Source organism: Loxodonta africana, chromosome 21 (genome assembly GCF_030014295.1).
Source record: "Loxodonta africana isolate mLoxAfr1 chromosome 21, mLoxAfr1.hap2, whole genome shotgun sequence".
NCBI lineage: Eukaryota > Metazoa > Chordata > Mammalia > Proboscidea > Elephantidae > Loxodonta > Loxodonta africana.
Genome location: NC_087362.1, coordinates 42078804 through 42105212, shown reverse-complemented (window position 1 = coordinate 42105212; position 26409 = coordinate 42078804). Strand labels below are relative to the sequence as shown.

The 26409-nt window shown below is 38.1% G+C and overlaps 1 protein-coding gene across 6 annotated transcripts in view; it reads left to right on the top strand.

Annotated features, from left to right (window-relative positions):
- Window positions 1-26409, top strand: part of CNTNAP4 (contactin associated protein family member 4) — a 393297-nt gene that overhangs the window by 66158 nt on the left and 300730 nt on the right. For all 6 annotated transcript variants that reach the window (XM_023556694.2, XM_010596846.3, XM_023556696.2 and 3 more), the window contains exon 2: window positions 9269-9379. In XM_023556694.2, coding sequence (XP_023412462.1) covers window positions 9269-9379 — 111 coding nt within the window. The remainder of the gene's footprint in view (window positions 1-9268; window positions 9380-26409) is intronic.

The following is a 26409-nucleotide window of genomic DNA, read 5'->3' as shown; positions in this document are numbered from 1 at the left end:
GTTTTTATCATAAATCGGTGTTGAACTTTGTCAAATGCCTTTTCTGCATCAATTGATAAGATCATGTGGTTTTTGTCTTTTGTTTTATTTATGTGATGGATTACATTAATGGTTTTTCTGGTATTAAACCAGCCTTGCATACCTGGTATAAATCCCACTTGATCAGGGTGAATTATTTTTTTGATGTGTTGTTGGATTCTGTTGGCTAGAATTTTGTTGAGGATTTTTGCATCAATGTTCATGAGGGATATAGGTCGAAAATTTTCTTTTTTTGTAATGTCTTTATCTGGTTTTGGTATCAGGGAGATGGTGGCTTCATAGAATGAGTTGGGTAGTATTCCGTCATTTTCTATGCTTTGGAATACCTTCAGAAGTAGTGGTGTTAACTCTTCTCTGAAAGTTTGGTAGAACTCTGCAGTGAAGCCGTCCGGGCCAGGGCTTTTTTTTGTTGGGAGTTTTTTGATTACAGTTTCAATCTCTTTTTTTGTTATGGGTCTATTTAGTTGTTCTACTTCTGAATGTGTTAGTTTAGGTAGGTAGTGTTTTTCCAGGAATTCATCCATTTCTTCTAGGTTTTCAAATTTGTTAGAGTACAATTTTTCATAATAATCTGAAATGATTCTTTTAATTTCATTTGGTTCTGTTGTGATGTGGTCCTTCTTATTTCTTATTCGGGTTATTTGTTTCCTTTCCTGTATTTCTTTAGTCAGTCTAGCCAATGGTTTATCAATGTTGTTAATTTTTTCAAAGAACCAGCTTTTGGCTTTGTTAATTCTTTCAATTGTTTTTCTGTTCTCTAATTCATTTAGTTCAGCTCTAATTTTTATTATTTGTTTTCTTCTGGAGCCTGATGGATTCTTTTGTTGCTCACTTTCTATTTGTTTAAATTGTCGGGACAGTTCTCTGATTTTGGCTCTTTCTTCTTTTTGTATGTGTGCATTTATTGATATAAATTGGCCTCTGAGCACTGCTTTTGCTGTGTCCCAGAGGTTTTGATAGGAAGTATTTTCATTCTCGTTGCCTTCTATGAATTTCCTTATTCCCTCCTTGATGTCTTCTATAACCCAGTCTTTTTTCAGGAGGGTATTGTTCATTTTCCAAGTATTTGATTTCTTTTCCCTAGTTTTTCTGTTATTGATTTCTAGTTTTATTGCCTTGTGGTCTGAGAAGATGCTTTGTAATATTTCGATGTTTTGGACTCTGCAGAGGTTTGTTTTATGACCTAATATGTGGTCTATTCTAGAGAATGTTCCATGTGCGCTAGAAAAAAAAGTATATTTTGCAGCAGTTGGGTGGAGAGTTCTGTATAAGTCAATGAGGTCAAGTTGGTTGATTGTTGTAAGTAGGTCTTCCGTGTCTCTATTGAGCTTCTTACTGGATGTCCTGTCCTTCTCCGAAAGTGGTGTGTTGAAGTCTCCTACTATAAATGTGGAGGTGTCTATCTCGCTTTTCAATTCTGTTAAAATTTGATTTATGTATCTTGCAGCCCTGTCATTGGGTGCGTAAATATTTAATATGGTTATGTCTTCCTGATCAATTGTCCCTTTTATCATTATATAGTGTCCTTCTTTATCCTTTGTGGTGGATTTAAGTCTAAAGTCTATTTTGTCCGAAATTAATATTGCTACTCCTCTTCTTTTTTGCTTATTGTTTGCTTGATATATTTTTTTCCATCCTTTGAGTTTTAGTTTGTTTGTGTCTCTAAGTCTAAGGTGTGTCTCTTGTAGGCAGCATACAGATGGATCGTGTTTCTTTATCCAGTCTGTGACTCTCTGTCTCTTTATTGATGCATTTAGTCCATTTACATTCAGGGTAATTATAGATAAATAAGTTTTTAGTGCTGTCATTTTGATGCCTTTTTATGTGTGTTATTGACAATTTCATTTTTCCACATACTTTTTTGTGCTGAGGCGTTTTTCTTAGTAACTTGTGAGATCCTCATTTTCATAGTGCTTGACTTTATGTTAGTTGAGTCGTTACGTTTTTCTTGGCTTTTATCTTGAGTTATAAAGTTGTTATACCTTTTTGTGGTTACCTTATTATTTACCCCTATTTTTCTAAGTAAAAACCTAACTTGTATTGTTCTATATCGCCTTGTATCACTCTCCATATGGCAGTTCAATGCCTCCTGTATTTAGTCCCTCTTTTTGATGATTGTGATCTTTTACCTGTTGACTTCCATGATTCCCTGTTATGTGTATTTTTTTTTTTTAATTAATCTTAATTTGTTTGTTTTTGTGATTTCCCTATTTGAGTTGATATCAGGACGTTCTGTTTTGTGACCTTGTGTTGTGCTGATATCTGATATTATTGGTTCTCTGACCAAACAATATCCTTTAGTATTTCTTGTAGCTTTGGTTTGGTTTTTGCAATTTCTCTAAACTTGTGTTTGTCTGTAAATATCTTAATTTCACCTTCATATTTCAGAGAGAGCTTTGCTGGATATATGATCCTCGGCTGGCAGTTTTTCTCCTTCAGTGTTCTGTATATGTCGTCCCATTCCCTTCTTGCCTGCATGGTTTCTGCTGAGTAGTCTGAACTTATTCTTATTGATTCTCCCTTAAAGGAAACCTTTCTTTTCTCCCTGGCTGCTTTTAAAATTTTCTGTTTATCTTTGGTTTTGGTGAGTTTGATGATAATATGTCTTGGTGTTTTTCTTTTTGGATCAATCTTAAATGGGGTTTGATGAGCATCTTGGATAGATATCCTTTCGTCTTTCATGATGTCAGGGAAGTTTTGTGTCAGGAGTTCTTCAACTATTTTCTCTGTGTTTTCTGTCCCCCCTCCCTGTTCTGGGACTCCAATCATCCTCAGGTTATCCTTCTTGATAGAGTCCCACATAATTCTTAGGGTTTCTTCATTTTTTTAAATTCTTTTATCTGATTTTTTTTCAGCTATGTTGGTGTTGATTCCCTGGTCCTCCAGATGTCCCAGTCTGCATTCTAATTGCTCGAGTCTGCTCCTCTGACTTCCTATTGCGTTGTCTAATTCTGTAATTTTATTGTTAATCTTTTGGATTTCTACATGTTGTCTCTCTATGGATTCTTGCAACTTATTAATTTTTCCACTATGTTCTTGAATAATCTTTTTGAGTTCTTCAACAGTTTTATCAGTGTGTTCCTTGGCTTTTTCTGCAGTTATCCTAATTTCATTTGTGATATCTTTAAGCATTGTGTAAATTAGTTTTTTATATTCTGTATCTGATAATTCCAGGATTGTATCTTCATTTGGGAAAGAATTTGATTCTTTTGTTTGGGGGGTTGGAGAAGCTGTCATGGTCTGCTTCTTTAAGTGGTTTGATATGGATTGTTGTCTCTGAGCCATCACTGGGAAACTAGTTTTTCCAGAAAATCCGCTAAAAAAAAGATGCAGTCAGACCCCTATCAGAGTTCTCCCTCTGGCTCAGGCTATTCGGATGTTAATGAAGCCGCCTGCGTCCAGTCCAAATCCCGGCGAGATGGTTCCCCGGCTGGGACGCTGCTCTTCCTGCTCCAAGACCAGTCACTGCCTCCCAGGGAATTCTCCTACCGGCTGCGTCCCACGCTGCCCGCGGAACCGGCTGGTCTCCCTCCCGGGGTTAGTTCAGGGGGGTGGAGCAGCTCTCTGTGCTTGTGCCGTACCTGACTGTTACGCTGGCTCCAGGCTCTGGAAACAATCACTGCTTCCCTGTATTAGTTCGTTCTCTGTCTCTAAATCTGTGTTTGTTGTTCAGGGTTCGTAGATTGTTATGTATGTGATCGATTCACTTGTTTTTCCGTGTCTTTGTTGTAAGAGGGATCCGAGGTAGCGTCTGCCTAGTCCGCCATCTTGGCTCCTTTGTTACCATTTTTAATTGTACAAGCTTTCCACAAAATCTTTGATGACCCTGTTATTAAATTTCACTGGTGACTAGAAGTCTTCATGCTCTCCTGTGCTCCTTGTATCTTGAATGTTGCCTGTGCACCAGTTGCAAAGGGGCCAGGATAATTTGATGATCTGAAATAGTACTTAATTAAAAAAAATGCAATTACGTTTTGAGCTGAACCAGCATGTTATTTAAGGTTTTAAAATCTGCTTACTTAGAAGCCTATGTATTGGTGCATTCTGGATGATGACTCTATGCACTCTGAAAAGCTACAAATTAAAGCTAATAATCACTGAAACTTTAGACGAAGCCAAAGAGTTCTAGCTGAGAGAGCGCTCCAAGGTTAGTTCACTGGGTTGCTTTTACCATAGTCTAGAACAGGGTTTTCAACCTCAGCACTATTGACAGTTGAGGCCAGATAATTCTTTGTTGTTGAGATCTTCCCTGTGCGTTGTAGGATGTTTAGCAGAATCACTGGCCTCTAACTACTACTAGATGCCAGTAATGCTCTCAAGTGTGTCAACCAAAATTTTTCCAGACATTATTAAATGTCCCGTACGGGGCATACCTGGTTGAGAACCGCTGAGCTAGAATCTGAACCTGAGCAGCCCAGAATCTGCACTTTACTGGCGCAGTCAGAGAAGACCCTCAGAAACAGGTTTTCAGGAATTAAAATCACAGGAGAATGATACTTAATCTAGAATTCTATTTCATTTTTGTATAGAGGGAAATACCCCTTTTACTCACTCTAGGCTCATTATTACTGTCTGAGGACCCTACTCCCCTTTCCAGTGTCAAGAGTATTGAAAATTAAATTGCTAATAAACAAATAGCTTGGCAAACCAGGACAATTCGGCCAATTATGCTAAACAAATGCGCCATGGTGGTGGTGTCAGATGAAATTCCTCCACTCAAAATAGCTGAAAGGTTGGCAGTTCGAACCCACCCAGAGGCACCTCGGGAGACAGGCCTGGCGATCTTCTGAAAGGTCACATCCTTGAAAACCCTAAGGAGCAGTTCTACTCTGCACACATAGGGTTGCCATGAGTCAGAATCAACTTGACGGCAACTAACAACAGCAGCAAAAAAGCTGAAGAAACGGTTATAGTCGCCATGTTCTTATATTCTGGATTCTGGACCACAACTCATTTTTAAAAATATCTTGGTTTCAACTCGTAGCGACCCCACGTGGTGGAGTAGAATTGCCCCGTAGGTTTTCTAAGCTGTAATCTTTATGAAGCAGAACGCCAGGTCTTTCTCCTAAACCTTTCAGTTAGCAGCCGAGTGCTTAACCATTTGCACCACCAGGGCTGCTTTTGAATTTCTTCCCGTAAAACCCGTTGCAGTTGAGTTGAATTTGACTCGTAGTGACCCTATCAGACAGAGTAGAACTTCCCTATAGGGTTTCCAAGGCTGTAAATCTTTATGGGAGTGGACTACTACATCTTTCTCCTGCATAGCAGCTGCTGGGTTCTAACCACTGACCTTTTGGTTTGCAGCTGAGTGCTTAATGACTGTGCCACCAGGGCTCCTTACCATTTACTGGGAGAGAGAGAAAATTAACCAAACTATGTGCCTAAATTACCTCATCTGTCAGATAGCAATGATAGTAGTGCCTCAGCGAAGAGTAGTAATGATTACTTACTATGTGTGAAATAATTATAAGTTCTTAATGCAGTGTTCACTGTATGTTAGTCATTATTTAAAGAAAAACTTTAAAACGCTTTGTTGCTAAATAAACATATAACAGATTGGGGGAAATGTATATGCTCATGTTAAAGAGTAATGATGCCATGTCACCACTACTCAGGCCAAGGATTATAGCTTTACCAAACTCCAGAAGCCCCCTACTTGCCCCTCTCTGATCCCATTTTCCAGATTACCTGTCTCTTTCTTGGTAGATGGAATCAATACCCCTTCTCTTAAGCTAAAAGTAGAATGATCTTGATTCTCAAGTTACAGTTGGCAAAAACAAATAAGCAATAAATATATGCCTTCTAGAATGATTGCACTAGAGAGATTGTTTTTGCACCCAAAATATTGATTAGAATCTGCTCGTGTAATTGATCGTGAATTACAGTTAAACATCCTTTTTGTCACACTTAGAACTGCATACTGATCATGACTCAAAAATCACTGTATTTCTAGTATACACACACCCACACCTGTGCCCATCTCTTGCACAACCTTGTATATGATACACCTATTTGTACATGCAAATGCACATACCATAGTTTCCACAGAGTGTTACAGACTATAGCATTTTGGTTGATGCTTGTAGTTTGACATAGTCAGAATTTCCTTCAACACTCCATGGTTTGCATGTCTTTTTATGTCTACACTTAATACTGGAGTTAAAACTAGAATGGTTGGTGTCAGCCAGTTAACAGACGTGGAGGAACTGTGAGCCAGGTACTGAGTCTGTCTTAAGAGTTAGCTGAAGGATTTAAAGTGTGAAAAAAAGAAAAGACAGACTTCAAATGAAACAATCTTAAAAAATAAAATGCTACCTTAATCAAATTCTTGCAAAAGGCCTTCAAGAGCAAATGGTGTTTAGTCAGAATGAGTTTCATAAAATTCTAGATGAATTTAGATAATTCCTAGTTTTATTTTAAGTTAAATTATTATTAATTTGAGACGTGTGGAACAATGACCCTGCATGATGTTTAAGAACCGAAATATGTTAAATACTATGAGAGAAATATTGTTCTGATTAAAGCAAAATTGGGAACAACTTAATAATTGTAGGGAATAAGAGATCCCCCAACCCCACTGCCATGGAGTCAATTCCGACTCACAGTGACCCTATAGGACAGAGCAGAACTGCCTGATAGAGTTTCCAAGGAGCTCCTGGCAGATTTGAACTGCCGCCCTCTTGCTTAGCAGCCGTAGCACTTAACCACTACGCCACCAGGGTTTCCAGATTACAAAGATTAGCTAAATAAATTAAGCATGTATGCACATCATGATAAACATGCGATAATTCTTATACTTTCCTTCTGTCCTCATTATAGCCTTTATTTAAAAAAAATAATATATGTAATATACATAAAAGGATATACATATATCCTTATATACATATGGATATATATGTACATATGTATATGCATGCATATGCATGTATGTGCCTATATATGCACATTTATGTATAGCATAATAATAAAAACCTATGAGCATGACACCTGTGCCAAGAATTAGAACATTGCCACTCACATCACACCTCCCTGTGTACCTTTTCCTTATCCTGATTCTGCCTTCCCTTGGAGAGGTAACCGCTATCCTGAATTTTATGCTTTTCATTTTTTTTTAAATAGATTTTTGAAAACCACATGTCTCTAAACTACATATTTTCCAGCTTTTTTTGTTCTGAAGATTCTTACAACAATTACCACCATGTATGATATGGCCTTCTACAACTTATTTTCATTAAAATTTTTGTTTCTAAGACCCAGCCATTTAGTTTTTATGGTGCTGTAGTTTCCTTTTACTGCTGTATAGTATTCCACTGTGAAAACCTACTATGATTTGGTTACCCATTTTTTGATCACTGGATGTATGGATTGTTAATGATTTTTTTTTCTATTATGAATAGTGTTGCTAGAAACCGTACATGTCTGCTTGTACGCAAATGCAAGGGCTTCCCTAGGGCAGTTTCCCCAACTTTTTTCTTCTTGTGGGACACAGAAAATAGTAGTATTTGTACAGCACCACTGGATATGACGATATGAAGACAAAGTTGCTTAAAACCAGTGGAAGCTCTCTCCACAGGGACATACATAGCAGTGGAATGGATGGAACAGGGGTGTCATGGATTGAATTATGTCCCCCTAAAAATGTGTGTATCAGCTTGGTTAGGTCATGGTTCCCAGTATTGTGTGGTTGTCCTCCATTTTGTGATTGTAATTTTGTGTTAAGAGGATTAGGATGGGATTGTAATACCACCCTTATTCAGGTCACCGAGGGCACTGGGTTTGGTTTTGGTTTTTGGTTTACCTGATCCAGTGTAAAGGGAGTTTCCCTAGGGTGTGGCCTGCACCATGTTTTATCTCTTAAGAGATAAAAGGAAAAAGAAGCAAGCAGAGAGTTGGGGACCTCATACTACCAAGAAAGCAGTGCCAGGAGCAGGACCTGGGGTTCCTGCGCAGAGAAACTCCTAGCCTGGGGAAAGACTGATGAGAAGGCCAACAGAGAGAGAAAGCCTTCCCCTGGCGCTGACATCCTGAATTTGGACTTTTAGCCTAATTTACTGTGAGAAAATGAACTTCTCTTTGTTAAAACCATCCACTTGTGGTATTTCTGTTATAGCACTAGATGACTAAGACAAGGGGGTATGTGAAAGTTCAAATTTATTAGCTAATGACAAATTGTTCCTAAAAGTAGTTGTTCAAGTTTATACTCCCACTAGTGGTATGTTGGAGCTTCTCTTGTTCTACATTCTTTATAGGAGTTAGCGTTGTCAGACTTCTTATGTCTTGTTAATCTACTGTGTGTAAAATGATAACCAGTAGTAATACTGCTTTGCATTTCTTTTTACTGATGAGTTTCAGCATCAATTTGTATAGGTTCTGTCTGTGAAGTCTCTCATCTTGCCTTGTGCCATTTTTCCTACCGTGCTTTCTAAATGATTTAAAGGTGGTTTTTGTTTATTTTGTTTTGTTTTCCTTAATTTGGAATACTAATTGTATACTGGTTAATATGTGTTGCAAGTACTTTCTACATTTTGTGATTTTTCTCTTCACTTTCTTTGTGATGTGTTTTGGTAATCATAGGTTCTTCATTTTAATAGAATTAAATTTATAGATCTTTCCTGCTATGTTGAAATAGTTTTTTGTCTTATTTAAGAAAAGCTTTTCAACTTCAAGATCATATATTATTATTTCTATGCACTTTTTCTTCCCCATTTCTTAAAGACTTTTGTCTCTAAGTTCTTTTTTGTGTCTTGTTGAACAAACTAGAATCTCTAGTTGTTACTTGCTGTGGCGTTGGCTCTGACTCATGGCGGGCCAGTGTATAACTGAATAAAACATTGCCCAGTCCTGTGCCATCTTCGTGATCTTTGATAGGTTTAAACCCATTGGTGTGGCTCTAGTGTCAGTCCATCTCATAAGAGTTTCCCTACTTTTTGCCAAGCCTCTTTACCTCACATAATGTCCCTTTTTAGTGATTGGTCTTTCCTGATGACATGTCCAAAGTAAGCAAGACAAAGTTTCACCATTCTCATTTCTAAGGAGCATTTTGATTGTATCCATCTAAGAAAACTTTATGGATTATAATAGAACCTCTAGGAGAATACTGGATGTAAGCAGCTGACATATTGTTAAAGAATCTAGATTGTGTTTTGTTTGTTTGCTTTTTGTGTCTGTTGATTCCAAGGAAGCTATCAGCAGTGTCCTAATCTGAATGTGGCATTTTCTCCCCTGACAGATGATTGTGATGATCCTCTGGTGCCTGCCTTGCCTCCGGCATCATTCAGCAGCTCTTCTGAGCTCTCTAGCAGCCACGGTCCTGGATTTGCAAGGTTAAATCGAAGAGATGGTAAGTCTGCTTTCTTCCTCTGGTTGGTCCATGATGAATCTTACTCATTTTCCATTTTCGTTTAATAAAATCATTAGAGGTGATATGTTACAAAAGGAAGTAAAATCCTGAATAAGCAAATGATAGAAACTCTTGGACATAATTGACATCTAAATCAGTTCTAGTATGGTGAGGGGATGAATCCTATTGGAAGATCCTATGTCATCATTCAACATGCAAGCAATTGAGTTTCTTCAATTTGGCAAGCTTTTTATGTATCTCATAAAATAAGTCCTATAGGGTCGCTATGAGTTGGAATGGACTTGACAGCACTGGGTTTTGGGTCATAAAATAAGTTTTTCTACAGCAAGTATATGCTAATTATTGATATATTTGTCCCAAATATTTAAGTAGCTTTCTATTTCAACTTAAACAAGGAAGTTTGCAAGAATAAGTAAATTTAAAAGATGCTGGTTATTTAAAAATAATCCCTCAGTTTGTTTAATTCTCAATGCAATTGACATGGTCTTCTCTCCTGTTGAGAAATGGGAATTTATTAAAGCTTTCCTGCTCCTTTAGGAATACTCAGTTTATATTTTTTATTATGTCTTAGGTAGGTTGTATTTGATCTCATGAATATGTTTAAAAGAAACTAGAGAAAATTAAATTGCAACTTGCTGTAGAAATAAGAATTTCTCAACATCATACATTTAGAGAGACAACATTGTACACCTAGAAACTGAGCATCACTGTGGTCCTTTTTCATAATATGCTAAAGCAAAAATGATCTGCACCTACATTCTAGGGAAAGAGGGCTGCCAGTACTAACACAGAAAACATTTCTAACAACCATAAGAAATAGTCACAAACGTTATTGTGAAAACTGGGCTTCGCCCATTTCTTATCACTTTCTCTTATTCCATGACTGTCATTTCCTCCTCTTGATTTTATTCTTTGTTCCCTTCCTTGGGGCTATTGTTTAATGTTTGAGCACAGGGAACATTAGAATTAACAGATTACATTTGTGTGTACGTATCTGTGTTTTGCCATCTTGTAGAGATTTTACGTATCATACGGTGGTAATTACAATACAGGTATTTATATAATACTTTAACACGATTATACATATCACACAGTGCTAATTATAATACAGATATTTATATAATACTGTTTTTTAACATGATTTTAAATTTAAGTTCATTTTAAAATTTCATCTCATTATTTAAGTGGGATAACCACTTATGTGTGTTTTTAAATTTGAGTCTACCAATAGTAGGAACTGAGATTGTTGTATCAGGTGGGGAATACTTGAGGGCTTGACTATATTTGTGTAGATAATGTTTGTTACTTTTAATTGCCCTGTAGTGAGAGTCATAACTGGTCACACTGCACTATCCCTCCCTACTTGCAATCCTGAAGCCTTGACTGATCACAGGCTAATGTACACACTTAGCCCCTCTGAAAAGAGTGTTCGGGTGGTGCAGACAATTAAGTGCTTGCCTATTAACAGAAAGGTTAGTGGTTTGAACCCACCCAGAGGTGCCTCGGAAGACAGGCATGGTGATCTTCTTCCCAAAGCACACGGTCTTGAAAACCCTATGAAGCAGTTGCATACAAGGAGTTGCCATGGTTGGAATCGATTCCAGGGCAACTAACAACAACAGCAAAGCCCTCTGAGGGCTGTCCCGATCCTGTGCCCGATCTGTTGTCTTCCTAGTAGGACAACACTTATCACAACACTGGTCTTAGAATGAAATCTCCATCCTGTACTCCTTTTAAAAAGTACAACAGAGTTTACCTTTTACCTCCACTCCATTTGACTAGTGAAAACTTTCACAGAATGTGACTCGTGGAAAGATATAAAATATTTAATTTTTGTATTTATCTTTATTTCATCTTTTGAAGTTCAGTAAGTCACAAAAAATATGTTATTAATTGGGCCAAATCATATTTTTCATTAATTTGCATGCTCATCTGGAGTCTCCATCAGTGAGACACATTTTCATTCTTAATTCATTTCTGTGGCTCTTGGTGAAGCACAATATCAACCCTCGTGAATCTCATTTGCATGTTAATGAAACTGAGAAACAAAACAGAACCATTTTAATTATCTTTTGCTGGTTGTCAACCTACTTGATTACATTTTTTTCTTTTTATTTAACTTTTGTTTTTTTCTCTATTAATAACATGAAGCATTCACAAAGGAACGTCAGATCTTGAGTGATTTATTAAAAGCTATGTATTATTTTCAGTGTTGAAACTTTCCTCATGATATTAGATCAGGCTGGAGAAGAAGGGTGTTCAGCTAAGTCAGCAGATCCTGTATCACTAAGCAAGTAAATAAAGATCCCAGTATCCCAAATACATAGGTATATTGGCCTTTTTCCTGTCGAATCTGGAAAACTTAGAGCCAAAGAATGGACAGTCAAGAAATGAGGAATTGAACTCCACAACTCATTGCTTTCCATCTCTGGATTGAGAAATGCCACGTGTAACACTGAAAATGACCGGGGCCCCAGCAGTGGGGGTAGTGGATCAGGAAAAAGCTACACTTAAACCTAGTAATTCTGATTTGTCCAGTTGGGAGGAAGAAAAAGTTACTTTTTAGAGGTATATTAATTTAATTTTGCCTCTTGATGCCATTGAGTAAATAACTCCTTCTCTCTCATTAAGTGATGATCCAGATGACTGTTTAAGTATTTTCAAAAAGCAAATGATTGGCTTCCATTTCACTGGGAGGTTGCATCTCAATTTGAACCTGAAAGATTTCATAGCTCAGGAAAGTATCATCACAACTTAGTTGTACACAATACAAACAAAAATCAATCACTGTGAATACTGAAGATATAATGGAATTAAGCATCTCTCTGTCTTTACACGGTATTTCCATTGTCAGAGTTTCAGTATAGTTAGAATTTTTATGGGCAAGTTCAAATTAAGTATGCATTGATTTTTATCCTTGTCAATGTAGAGTTCGAGCAGGCTGTAGTGCATCATTTGATAGTCCATTTATAAGCTTAGGACAGAATATAAAGAAGCCACATCTGTAAGGCTGTGTCTGAGGTTGCAGTATAATCCAAACATAAGTTCATTTTCATATACTTGAGAAACTCTGGAAATGCGTTATTATAATATGACATACTTGTCAGTATAGGAAAAAGAATGAAACAGTAAACAAAATCATCATCCACAACAAAAAGGACATGTTTTGTAGGTGTGTGTAAGTGTATACATATATATGTGTGTATGCATTTAATTATATAGCAGATGACAATTGCTTTGAATATTAATATACTTAATACCTAATACTTTCTTTATAAGGAAAAGAATAAGGGATGGCTTTTGTACAAGACTGAAAAAGGTCAAGCCCAAGCACAGGGAATCCTTGGTGGTGCTGTGGATATGCGTCTGAACTGTGCCTGGGGGTCTACAAGACCAGAGATGGGTGGACAAGTTTCTCTGGCTGTGGGCTATACAGGGCTTGTTGTGCTGGGAATGGTTTGCATTCCTAAAATTTGTTGGGGTACAGGAGATGCCAGTTTTATTTGCTTCTATAGCAACTTCTTCACCATCACACCCAGAATCTGATGGGCCTGGGTGAACCCTTGGCACCTGGGTCATTCTTTGAATTGCAAGGGTCCCACACCTCCTTGCTATCCAAGCTGTGGCACATGACTTTGTATTAGATCTGCCAGATTTTCCTGCCTGGTGATTTATCTCTGGGGTTGGGACCTACCTTAAACTCATAGATGTACAGCCCTTAACATGGAGGTTATTGTTGTTTTTTGCCAGTGACCTGGTTCCTGACTCATGGCAATCTTGTGTATAACAGAAAGAAATGTTGCCTGGTCCTGTGCCATCTTCGTGATTGTTGCTATGTTTGAGTACATTGTTGTGATTGTGTATTTTGAATTCCTTCCAACCTGGAGGGCTCATCTTCTACCACTATATCGGACAATACTCTGTTGTGCTCCATAGGGTTTTCATTGGCTAATTGGAAGTATATCACCAGGCCTTTCTTCTTCATCTTAGTCTAGAAGCTCTGTTGAAACCTATTCATCCTGGGTGACCCTGCCAGTATTTAAAATCCTGGTGGCACAACTTCCAGCATCATAGCAACATGCAAGCTACCATAACATGACAGACGGACAGATGGGTGGTGGTCAACCTGATTGAATCCCTGAGTAGTCAGATCCCTGAGAGTCACGCTCATAATCGAGAACACAAGCTTCCCTGATCTCAGCTCTTCCACCCTGCTTCTGTCTTTTGGCTTCTCTCCTGTCAATAATAAAATTTTAGTAGCCATTTTGGTATTTGACGTATCTGTGCTCTACTGAGTATTTAGTTTTCCTGGGTTTAAATCACTACAACGTCTTACTTGCTTAAGGAGTAACCTCTGTGCTTCAAATTCCTGATTTGAAAAATAGGGATAAGAGTGAGATGGTATTAGTGAGATGATATTGGTCTTATGAAAATGATCAGAGCATTGTGGCGTGGTCGCATGAATTACAAAAACAGTCTCAAGCAAATGTTGACCAGTTTCAAAGTTTGTCCTACCAACTGACCCCAATTTAGCCAATTTCACAGTACCAGATACACACATTACTTTATCTAAATGTAAACTCAGGAAATTCAAGCTTCTTCATCACTGCCATTATTAGAATGAGATAGAAAGAAAAGATAGGTGCATTGCCTATTGAATATTACAAATAAAAAGAACACATTGTCATAGACCTTAGGAGTTCGTGTATACTTTAAAAAAAAAAAAAAAATTAGAGATCCTGAAATCAAACGTCATACTTTTATAGGAAAACAAAAAGAACAAGAGGATGTCATTTGCACAAGGTCACCACAACTTAGTCTTATAATCTAGTTTTCCTGATCCCCAAAGCAGTATTTTTTAACACTGTGACTTACATAGGATTGGCTACTTGGCACATTCACTTGGATTACATTAGCAGATCAGTTTAGGGCCCAGGAGTGTGTGCTACAGGACATCCAAGGACAGCAGAGGGTAAGATAGAGGAAGCACCAAGACACAGGGCAAGAGAGATCAGACGAGGGTGGAGTGTGTCCAAAGGAAGGGAGCCAAGAGGGAAGAGAAACATCTAAAGGAAAGGAAACTGAAAGGTCAGGTGGACAGTCCTCTCTGGCATTAAATCATATATATAGAAAAAATAGAAATGGTTCCATATTAATCTCAGAAATGGTGGCAAACTCTCCTCTGGTTTAGTGAATAGAGAATATAGGCCTATCGAGAGAGAAAAGGTATAAATCTTCACTCAGTTTTATTTCATCGTCTGAAGGCCGGCATGCGAAATGTCATCTATAAACACAAGTGCCACATCACTGACCGTAATATTGATCTGGGACTTCATTTTCCAAATCCTTATCAACACGTTAAGCTCTTAGCAAGTTTCTTTTACTTCTTAAACCAATTTCCAATGGCTACATAAAAATAAAAAAAAAATACTTAAAATGAAACCATCTGGTCACCCTAGTTCACAAACTTTGCCAAAGTATATATGAAAATGTTACATCTTTACTTCAACCTGATAATGAGCATATAAAGTATAACCATAATTTTTTGACTCTGCTTCGTTATATAGTTAATCAGGAATAGGACTTCAAGGGCAAAGATTCCAGGGAGAAGGGAAGTACCTTGTGATGACCCTGCTGTGCTCTGTTGCTAATTATTATAGAGCTTCAAAATATATAAAGAAAAATGGACAGAAAATAAAAGGCTAAATAGACAATGAAAGTAGAAATGTAAAACACAGAGGGGGTACTTTTTTTTTTTTAATAACTTTTATTAAGCTTCAAGTGAACGTTTACAAATCCAATCAGTCTGTCACATATAAGTTTACATACATCTCACTCCCTACTCCCACTTGCTCTCCCCCTCTTGAGTCAGCCCTTTCAATCTCTCCTTTCTTGACAATTTTGCCGGCTTCCCTCTCTCTCTATCCTCCCATCCCCCCTCCAGACAAGAGTTGCCAACACAATCTCAAGTGTCCACCTGATATAATTAGCTCACTCTTCATCAGCGTCTCTCTCCCACCAGCTGACCAGTCCCTTTCATGTCTGATGAGTTGTCTTCGGGGATGATTCCTGTCCTGTGCCAACAGAAGGTCTGGGGAGCATGGCCACCGGGATTCCTCTAGTCTCAGTCAGACCATTAAGTTTGGTCTTTTTATGAGAATTTGGGGTCTGTATCCCACTGATCTCCTGCTCCCTCAGGGGTCCTCTGCTGTGCTCCCTGTCAGGGCAGTCATCGATTGTGGCCGGGCACCAACTAGTTCTTCTGGTCTCAGGATGATGTAGGTCTCTGGTTCATGTGGCCCTTTCTGTCTCTTGGGCTCTTAGTTGTCATGTGGCCTTGGTGTTCTTCATTTTCCTTTGCTCCAGGTGGGTTGAGACCAATTGATGCATCTTAGATGGCCGCTTGTTAGTATTTAAGACCCCAGACGCCACATTTCAAAGTGGGATGCAGAATGATTTCATAATAGAATTATTTTGCCAATTGACTTAGAAGTCCCCGCAAACGATGTTCCCCAGACCCCCGCGCTTGCTCCGCTGACCTTTGAAGCATTCATTTTATCCCAGAAACTTCTCTGCTTTTGGTCCAGTCTAATTGAGCTGACCTTCCATGTATTGAGTGTTGTCTTTCCCTTCACCTAAAGCAGTTCTTATCTACTGATTAATCAATAAAAAACCCTCTCCCACCCTCCCTCCCTGCCCCCCTCGTAACCACACAAGTATGTGTTCTTCTCAGGTTTACTATTTCTCAAGATCTTATAATAGTGGTCTTATACAATATTTGTCCTTTGCCTCTGACTCATTTCGCTCAGCATAATGCCTTCCAGGTTCCTCCATGTTATGAAATGTTTCAGAGATTCGTCACTGTTCTTCATCAATGTGTAGTATTCCATTGTGTGAATATACCACAATTTATTTAACCATTCATCCGTTGATGGACACCTTGGTTGCTTCCAACTTTTTGCTATTGTAAACAGAGCTGCAATAAACATGGGTGTGCATATATCTGTTTGTATGAAGGCTCTTGTATCTCTAGGGTATATTCCCAGGAGTGGGATTTCTGGGTTGTATGGTAGTTCTATTTCTAACTGTTTAAGATAACGCCAGATAGATTTCCAAAGTGGTTGTACCATTTTACATTCCCACCAGCAGTGTATGAGAGTTCCAATCTCTTCGCAGCCTCTCCAACATTTATTATTTTGTGTTTTTTGGATTAATGCCAGCCTTGCTGGTGTGAGATGGAATCTCATCGTAGTTTTAATTTGTATTTCTCTAATGGCTAATGATCGAGAGCATTTTCTCATGTATCTGTTGGCTGCCTGAATATCTTCTTTAGTGAAATGTGTGTTCATATCCTTTGCCCACTTCTTGATTGGGTTGTTTGTCTTTTTGTGGTTGAGTTTTGACAGAATCATGTAGCTTTTAGAGATCAGGCGCTGGTTGGAGATGTCATAGCTGAAAATTCTTTCCCAGTCTGTAGGTGGTCTTTTTACTCTTTTGGTGAAGTCTTTAGATGAGCATAGGTGTTTGATTTTTAGGAGCTCCCAGTTATCGGATTTCTCTTCATCATTTTTGTATTCTGTTTATACCTTGTATTAGGGCTCCTAGGGTTGTCCCAATTTTTTCTTCCATGATCTTTATCGTTTTAGTCTTTATGTTTAGGTCTTTGATCCACTTGGAGTTAGTTTTTGTGCATGGTGTGAGGTATGGGTCCTGTTTCAATTTTTTGCAAATGGATATCCAGTTATGCCAGCACCATTTGTTAAAAAGGCTATCTTTTCCCTAGTTAATTGACACTGGTCCTTTGTCAAATATCAGCTGCTCATACGTGGATGGATCTATGTCTGGGTTCTCAATTCTGTTCCATTGGTCTATGTGTCTGTTGTTGTACCAATACCAGGCTGTTTTGACTACTGTGGCTGTATAATAGGTTCTGAAGTCAGGTAAGGTGAGACCTCCCACTTTCTTCTTCTTTTTCAGTAGTGCTTTGCTTATCCGGGGCTTCTTTCCCTTCCATATGAAATTGGTGATTTGTTTCTCTATCCCCTTAAAATATGACACTGGAATTTGGATCGGAAGTGCGTTAAATGTATAGATGGCTTTTGGTAGAATAGACATTTTTACTATGTTAAGTCTTCCTATCCATGAGCAGGGTATGTTTTTCCACTTAAGTATGTCCTTTTGAATTTCTTGTAGTAGAGCTTTGTAGTTTTCTTTGTATAGGTCTTTTACATCCTTGGTAAGATTTATTCCTAAGTATCTTATCTTCTTGGGGGCTACTGTGAATGGTATTGATTTGATGATTTCCTCTTCGGTGTTCTTTTTGTTGATGTAGAGGAATCCAAGTGATTTTTGTATGTTTATTTTATAACCTGAGACTCTGCCAAACTCTTCTATTAGTTTCAGTAGTTTTCTGGAGGATTCCTTAGGGTTTTCTGTGTATATAATCATGTCATCTGCAAATACTGATAACTTTACTTCTTCCTTGTCAATCCAGATACCTTTTATTTCTTTGTCTAGCCTAATTGCCCTGGCTAAGACTTCCAACACGATGTTGAATAAGAGCGGTGATAAAGGGCATCCTTGTCTGGTTCCCGTTCTCAAGGGAAATGCTTTCAGGTTCTCTCCATTTAGAGTGATATTGGCTGTTGGCTTTGCATAGATGCCCTTTATTATGTTGAGGAATTTTCCTTCAATTCCTATTTTGGTAAGAGTTTTTATCATGAATGGGTGTTGGACTTTGTCAAATGCCTTTTCTGCATCAATTGATAAGATCATGTGGTTTTTGTCTTTTGTTTTATTTATGTGATGGATTACATTAATGGTTTTTCTGATGTTAAACCAGCCTTGCATACCTGGTATAAATCCCACTTGATCAGGGTGAATTATTTTTTTGATGTGTCGTTGGATTCTATTGGCTAGAATTTTGTTGAGGATTTTTGCATCAATGTTCATGAGGGATATAGGTCTATAATTTTCTTTTTTTGTAATGTCTTTACCTGGTTTTGGTATCAGGGAGATGATGGCTTCATAGAATGAGTTGGGTAGTATTCCGTCATTTTCTATGCTTTGGAATACCTTCAGAAGTAGTGGTGTTAACTCTTCTCTGAAAGTTTGGTAGAACTCTGCAGTGAAGCCGTCCGGGCCAGGGCTTTTTTTTGTTGGGAGTTTTTTGATTACCGTTTCAATCTCTTTTTTTGTTATGGGTCTATTTAGTTGTTCTACTTCTGAATGTGTTAGTTTAGGTAGGTAGTGTTTTTCCAGGAATTCATCCATTTCTTCTAGGTTTTCAAATTTGTTAGAGTACAATTTTTCATAATAATCTGAAATGATTCTTTTAATTTCATTTGGTTCTGTTGTGATGTGGTCCTTCTTATTTCTTATTCGGGTTATTTGTTTCCTTTCCTGTATTTCTTTAGTCAGTCTAGCCAATGGTTTATCAATGTTGTTAATTTTTTCAAAGAACCAGCTTTTGGCTTTGTTAATTCTTTCAATTGTTTTTCTGTTCTCTAATTCATTTAGTTCAGCTCTAATTTTTATTATTTGTTTTCTTCTGGTGCCTGATGGAGTCTTTTGTTCCTCAGTTTCTATTTGTTCAAGTTGTAGGGACAGTTCTCTGCTTTTGGCTCTTTCTTCTTTTTGTATGTGTGCATTTATTGATATAAATTGGCCTCTGAGCACTGCTTTTGCTGTGTCCCAGAGGTTTTGATAGGAAGTATTTTCATTCTCGTTGCTTTCTATGAATTTCCTTATTCCCTCCTTGATGTCTTCTATAACCCAGTCTTTTTTCAGGAGGGTGTTGTTCATTTTCCAAGTATTTGATTTCTTTTCCCTAGTTTTTCTGTTATTGATCTCTAGTTTTATTGCCTTGTGGTCTGAGAAGGTGCTTTGTAATATTTCGATGTTTTGGACTCTGCAAAGGTTTGTTTTATGACCTAATATGTGGTCTATTCTAGAGAATGTTCCATGTGCGCTAGAAAAAAAAGTATATTTTGCAGCAGTTGGGTGGAGAGTTCTGTATAAGTCAATGAGGTCAAGTTGGTTGATTGTTTAATTAGATCTTCCGTGTCTCTGTTGAGCTTCTTACTGGATGTCCTGTCTTTTTCCGAAAGTGGTGTGTTGAAGTCTCCTACTATAAATGTGGAGGTGTCTATCTCACTTTTCAATTCTGTTAAAATTTGATTTATGTATCTTGCAGCCCTGTCATTGGGTGCGTAAATATTTAATATGGTTATGTCTTCCTGATCAATTGTCCCTTTTATCATTATATAGTGTCCTTCTTTATCCTTTGTGGTGGATTTAAGTCTAAAGTCTATTTTGTCCGAAATTAATATTGCTACTCCTCTTCTTTTTTGCTTATTGTTTGCTTGATATATTTTTTTCCATCCTTTGAGTTTTAGTTTGTTTGTGTCTCTAAGTCTAAGGTGTGTCTCTTGTAGGCAGCATATAGATGGATCGTGTTTCTTTATCCAGTCTGTGACTCTGTCTCTTTATTGGTGCATTTAGTCCATTTACATTCAGGGTAATTATAGATAAATAAGTTTTTAGTGCTGTCATTTTGATGCCTTTTTATGTGTGTTATTGACAATTTCATTTTTCCACATACTTTTTTGTGCTGAGGCGTTTTTCTTAGTAAATTGTGAGATCCTCATTTTCATAGTGCTTGACTTTATGTTAGTTGAGTCGTTACGTTTTTCTTGGTTTTTATCTTGAGTTATAGAGTTGTTATACCTTTTTGTGTTTACCTTATTATTTACCCCTATTTTTCTAAGTAAAAACCTAACTTGTATTGTTCTATATCGCCTTGTATCACTCTCCATATGGCAGTTCAATGCCTCATGTATTTAGTCCCTCTTTTTGATTATTGTGATCTTTTACCTATTGACTTCCATGATTCCCTGTTATGTGTATTTTTTTTTAATTAATCTTAATTTGTTTGTTTTTGTGATTTCCCTATTTGAGTTGATATCAGGACGTTCTGTTTTGTGACCTTGTGTTGTGCTGATATCTGATATTATTGGTTCTCTGACCAAACAATATCCTTTAGTATTTCTTGTAGTTTTGGTTTGGTTTTTGCAATTTCTCTAAACTTGTGTTTGTCTGTAAATATCTTAATTTCGCCTTCATATTTCAGAGAGAGTTTTGCTGGATATATGATCCTTGGCTGGCAGTTTTTCTCCTTCAGTGTTCTGTATATGTCGTCCCATTCCCTTCTTGCCTGCATGGTTTCTGCTGAGTAGTCTGAACTTATTCTTATTGATTCTCCCTTGAAGGAAACCTTTCTTTTCTCCCTGCCTGCTTTTAAAGTTTTCTGTTTATCTTTGGTTTTGTTGAGTTTGATGATAATATGTCTTGGTGTTTTTCTTTTTGGATCAATCTTAAATGGGGTTCGATGAGCATCTTGGATAGATATCCTTTCGTCTTTCATGATGTCAGGGAAGTTTTGTGTCAGGAGTTCTTCAACTATTTTCTCTGTGTTTTCTGTCCCCCCTCCCTGTTCTGGGACTCCAATCACCCGCAGGTTATCCTTCTTGATAGAGTCCCACATAATTCTTAGGGTTTCTTCATTTTTCTTAATTCTTTTATCTGATTTTTTTTCAGCTATGTTGGTGTTGATTCCCTGGTCTTCCAGATGTCCCAGTCTGCATTCTAATTGCTCGAGTCTGCTCCTCTGACTTCCTAGTGCGTTGTCTAATTCTGTTATTTTATTGTTAATCTTTTGGATTTCTACATGTTGTCTCTCTATGGATTCTTGCAACTTATTAATTTTTCCAGTATGTTCTTGAATAATCTTTTTGAGTTCTTCAACAGTTTTATCAGTGTGTTCCTTGGCTTTTTCTGCAGTTATCCTAATTTCATTTCTGATATCATTAAGCATTCTGTAAATTAGTTTTTATATTCTGTATCTGATAATTCCAGGATTGTATCTTCATTTGGGAAAGATTTTGATTCTTTTGTTTGGGGGGTTGGAGAAGCTGTCATGGTCTGCTTCTTTAAGTGGTTTGATATGGATTGTTGTCTCTGAGCCATCACTGGGAAACTAGTTTTTCCAGAAAATCCGCTGCGTCCAGTCCAAATCCCTGCGGGACGGTTCCCCGGCTGGGACGCTGCTCTTTCTGCTCCAAGACCAGTCACTGCCTCCTGGGGACTTCTCCTACCGGCTGCGTCCCACGCCGCCCGTGGAACCGGCTGGTCCCCCTCCCGGGGTTAGTTCAGGGGGGTGGAGCAGCTCTCTGTGCTTGTGCCGTACCTGACTGGTACGCTGGCTCCAGGCTCTGGAAACACTCGCTGCTTCCCCGTATTAGTTCGTTCTCCGTCTCTAAATCTGTGTTTGTTGTTCAGGGTTCGTAGATTGTTATGTATGTGATCGATTCACTTGTTTTTCCACGTCTTTGTTGTAAGAGGAATCCGAGGTAGCGTCTGCCTAGTCCGCCATCTTGGCTCCCTACTTTTAATGCCTTTCTGTACCTTGTAGAACAAGCAGGCAAAAAAAAAAAAAAAAAAAAACCAGTGGACATATTAAAAATTTCAGCGGCAAAATTAGCAGTTTGATCAAACATGTAAATATAAAATTTATATTTATATAATATTTAGTATATATAAAATACTACCTCCAACAACTTCACAATACACATTTTTATCAAGTAGACCTAGAATATCTACCTAAATGTATAAAAATTTACATTGGCCATAAAAAAGAAAATGTTTCAACAAATTTCAAAAGATTTAAATTACACAGAGTTAGTGATCTGCCTTGAATTAAGCTAGAAATTAATAATTAAAAATACTTAAAAATCAAAAAGATATAGAAATTAATTAATACATGTCTTGAAAGGAAGTCTCAATAGAGATTAGAAAATATTTGGACTCAATCATAACAAAACAGTGTATATCAAAATTATAAGCCAAATTGATAGCCTTGATTGCATGATTAGAAAAGAAGGTGAAAATGAATGATCCAAATATCCATTTCAAGAAGTTAGAAAAAGAACAGTAGATTAAACCAAGAGTAAGTAATATATATATATATTTTTTTAAGTAATAGGAGAAACTGTGCAGCAGGGAGAAGGGGTATATGGGAACTTTGTACTTTCTGAGCTGTTGTTTCGGTAAACCTAAAAGTGTTCAAAAACAAACAAATCCATTGCTGTTGAGTAGATTTCAACTCATAGTGACCCTAGAGGACAGAGTAGAACTGCCCCACAGGATTTCCAAGGCTGGAAGTCTTTATGGAAGCAGACTGCCAGCTACATCTTTCTCCCGGGGAGCGGCTGATGGGTTCAAACCACCTACCTTTCGGTTAGTAGCCAAGTGCTTTAAACACTGGGCTTCTTGTTGTAAAAATGAAGGGTATTAAAAAACAAAACAAAACACAACAAAAAAAAGCAAGACGTGGATGTGTGGTTTAATTACCTTAAGAAAAGATAATATTAAAAAAAAAAAAACTAGCTCTAGGTAATTTAAAAAAATTAAATAAATTGAAAAAATTATTTGAAAAACACATCTTACAAAACTGTACCGAAAAACCAAGTAGATTCCACCTAGTAGATTCCAACTCATAGCGACCCTATAGGACAGAGTAAAACTGCCCCATAACATTTCCAAGGCTGTAAATCTTTATGGGAGCAGATGACCACATCTTTCTCCCACGGAGCAGCTGGTCAGTTTGACCCTCCAACCCTTCAGTTAGCATCCAAGCACTTAATTGTGTAAAAGAAATTAAAAAAAAAATTTAAATGTTCCTCTGTCTATTAAAGATATTAAATTTATAGTTAAAATGTTCCGAGAAATAAAACAAACAGAAAAACTCTAGGCTAAAATGGCATCGACCACGAATTCTCCAAACACATGTAAGGAAGAAATAACACTAATCTTACACATTCTCATCCAGAGAATAGAAAAAAGTCAAAATACTTCCCAATCCATTCTGTGAGGCCAGTGTAACTTTAATACCTAACCTTGTCAAGGACAAACAAGAAAGGGAAATTAAAGGCCACTCTCTCTCATGAATATTAATGCAAAATACTCTCAACAAAATGTTAGCATACATGTGTGAAGAGACTGGGTCTCTGCTTCAGAGGGAGAATGCACCCACTGGAATGTGCCTGTGCGCTCAAAGCATGGTGGGTTGCATAACTACAGTGCAATTGATTGGTTTTGTGAGGCCTTTCTAGCCATGGTCTTGTAACTCCCACCCAGGTGATTGGGCAGGACTCTGTGATAGGGTAATTAATTGTGGCCTGCCAAGGGGATTGGCCAGTTTTGCCTTAAAAGGGAGCCAATTTCACAGCAGAGAGGAGTATCCTACCATTGCCAAGGAAGAACCAGGAGCGGGGAACGTGTCCTTTGGACCCGGGATCCCTGTGCTGAGAAGTTCCTGGAAACGAGACTGAGAGAATAAGCTGTAACCCTGAAGACAGTGAGAAGCAGTGACAGGAGAGACCCAGCAGCAGGAGAGGGCATGGTGGGCTTCCCTGGGCCACAGATAGAGAAAGCTGAGTGCCGTTGGCGAGAGGCCTAGGGCCAGGTAGAGTTGTTCCTGTGAGCACAGCTGGGAACAGGCTATCCTGATGGAAGAACTATATCCTGAGTGTTCCTGAGCCTGAATTGTAACTTACTTCCCTAATAAACCCCGTAACTGTGAGCATGGTCTGCGAGTTCTTTGTGGCTATTTGGCCATTGCAATGACTTATTGAACCCAGCGAAGTAGCAAGTGCTGTGTGAGGAACGGTTGGTGTCAGAATTAGTGAAGGTGGCAGAGAGAGGAGGCTTGTCTGGCCTCCACCTCACAAGAGTCAGCCTTGCGCTGTTGATCTTGGTTCTCCTTCCCTCTTGTGGGATGGCAGGAGGTCAGACACAACCCCCAAGCCATTTTTACAATAACCAAAGAAACAGTGAAGGCAGGGGTCTATAGCATCCTTCTCTGATTGTTGTTAGTTGCCTTCAAGTTGGCGCCTACCCATGGCGACCCTATGTACAACAGAACTAAATGTTGTCCAGTCCTGTGCCACCTTCATGATTGTTGGTATGCTCCAGTCCATTGCTATGGCCACTGTGTATTTTGAGTACCTTCCAAACTAGGGGGGTCATCTTCCAGCACTATGTTGGATAATATTCTGTTGTGACCCACTTGGTTTTCATTGGCTGACTTTCAGAAGTAGATTGCTAGGCCTTTCTAACCAGCCTGTCTTAGTCTGGAGATGCTCTGCTGAAGTCTGTCCGCCATGGATGACCCTACTGGTATTTGAAATAAAAGTGTCATACCTTCTAGCATCACAGCAATATGCAAGCCAACACAGTATGACAAAGTGACAGATGGGTGTGGCTTTCTCTAATACCATGGCATATTTAGCCTGAGTATCTTACCCAGCAAAAGAGGGAAGGATATAGCTGAAGGATGTGACCGTTAGTATTAGAAAACCAAATTTTACATTTTATTCTCTCATATTAAAAAAAAAAAAAGACTATTATAATTAAAGATGTGCTGTTATGCATTGGACACCTCTTGCATGCCACTTACATCCCCCTCAGCCTATTCTCTCTGCAGCCAGTGTTGCGATCGATAACCAAGCCCAGCTTCCCACAGGCTTAACAGTGTTCCACCTGGGCCTGTACCACCTACCTGTAGCTTCCTATTTTATGGATCTCCTGCTGCTGCTACCCCCTAGAATCTACTGCGCATCATAAATTTGGTAGATAAAAGCTTCCCCCTTTTATCCTCAGGGTGGAAAGTTCTGAGATGCATTTTGTAAGGTTGTTCAGAAGGTTGTATTGGCTTGGACAATACAACCTTCTGAACAACCTTACAAAATACAATAGTAACCTGTAGTTGCTACAAGTCAAAAGCACATCTTTGTATTGGCCTTCGCTCCTTCTTGACTCACACCTACATTCCACTCCTGCCTCCTGGGTTCCCTTTTTTCCTGTAAGCACTTAAATTTTTCCCTCAAAGTCATGCTTCTCATCACCTGATGAAGTCAAACAAAATGCTGACTCCTGTACAGAAGAATTTTAAATAATTTATGTAGAATCTTCACCCCTGAAGAAGGTGGAGCATTACTTCTCACTCTTTAACTGTGGATACACATAATGCTTTTCTTCCAAAGAGTGAAGTATGGAGAGGTGTAGGGGGCTAAGAGGAGCCTTACAGTGGAGAACCCTGACAAACACGACCTCGGTCGGGTGACCAAGCCTAACATCATCAGTTATAAGTCATGTTTACAGAGTGCACCCTTAGTATGATATGATGAAATGACACTTTATCCCAAGGGTCTTCCTCCCAAAACTTGTGAGAAAGGTATCAGCAAACCCAAAGTGAAACACATTCTACAAAATACCAGCCCACTACTTATTTCCGTAGTCCTACCCAATCGTTGTATGAAAGTCACAAAGACTATGGCTAGAAGGGGTATTAAGTAACTCACTGCACCACACCTATGAAAAAATGCATTGAAAACTTACATAATTTTCTAGGGACTTCCCTTTGTTTCTCCTCAAATAGGACTTTTTATCAAAGAGTCCTCCTTTAGTTGGAATTCTTAGGGCCTTAAAGTTCTAATAATTTAAGTAGAAAGCTAGCCTAAACCACATTTATGTGATTTGAGGATCATTTGTTATTTTTTCTGCTATCTCTCTTTTTGATCCTTTTTCTGTGTTTTTTTTTTTTAATTGGCATATAATTAACACTAACAATAAGAAATATAAGGGACATGTATAAAATTCACTATATAATTGACCAAATAAAACAGAAATGACATAATGGATTATATAAAATTTTGAGTGTATAATAAAGAAAGAATAAGGCCTGAGACTCCATGCCAAAACTGGAATGTTTAAGTGTGTTTTTCCAAAGCCTCATCCTTGACCTTGTCTTTGTGCAAGTCTTCCCTAAAAGAACTGGTCCCCTGCTAGGGCCTCAGGAGAAGGCCTGTGCAAACACTTCCACGTTTCTGCTAAAGGAGAAAGATGTCTAACAATCTCCTATCTTGCATTTTCAACTGCCTGCTAAAATT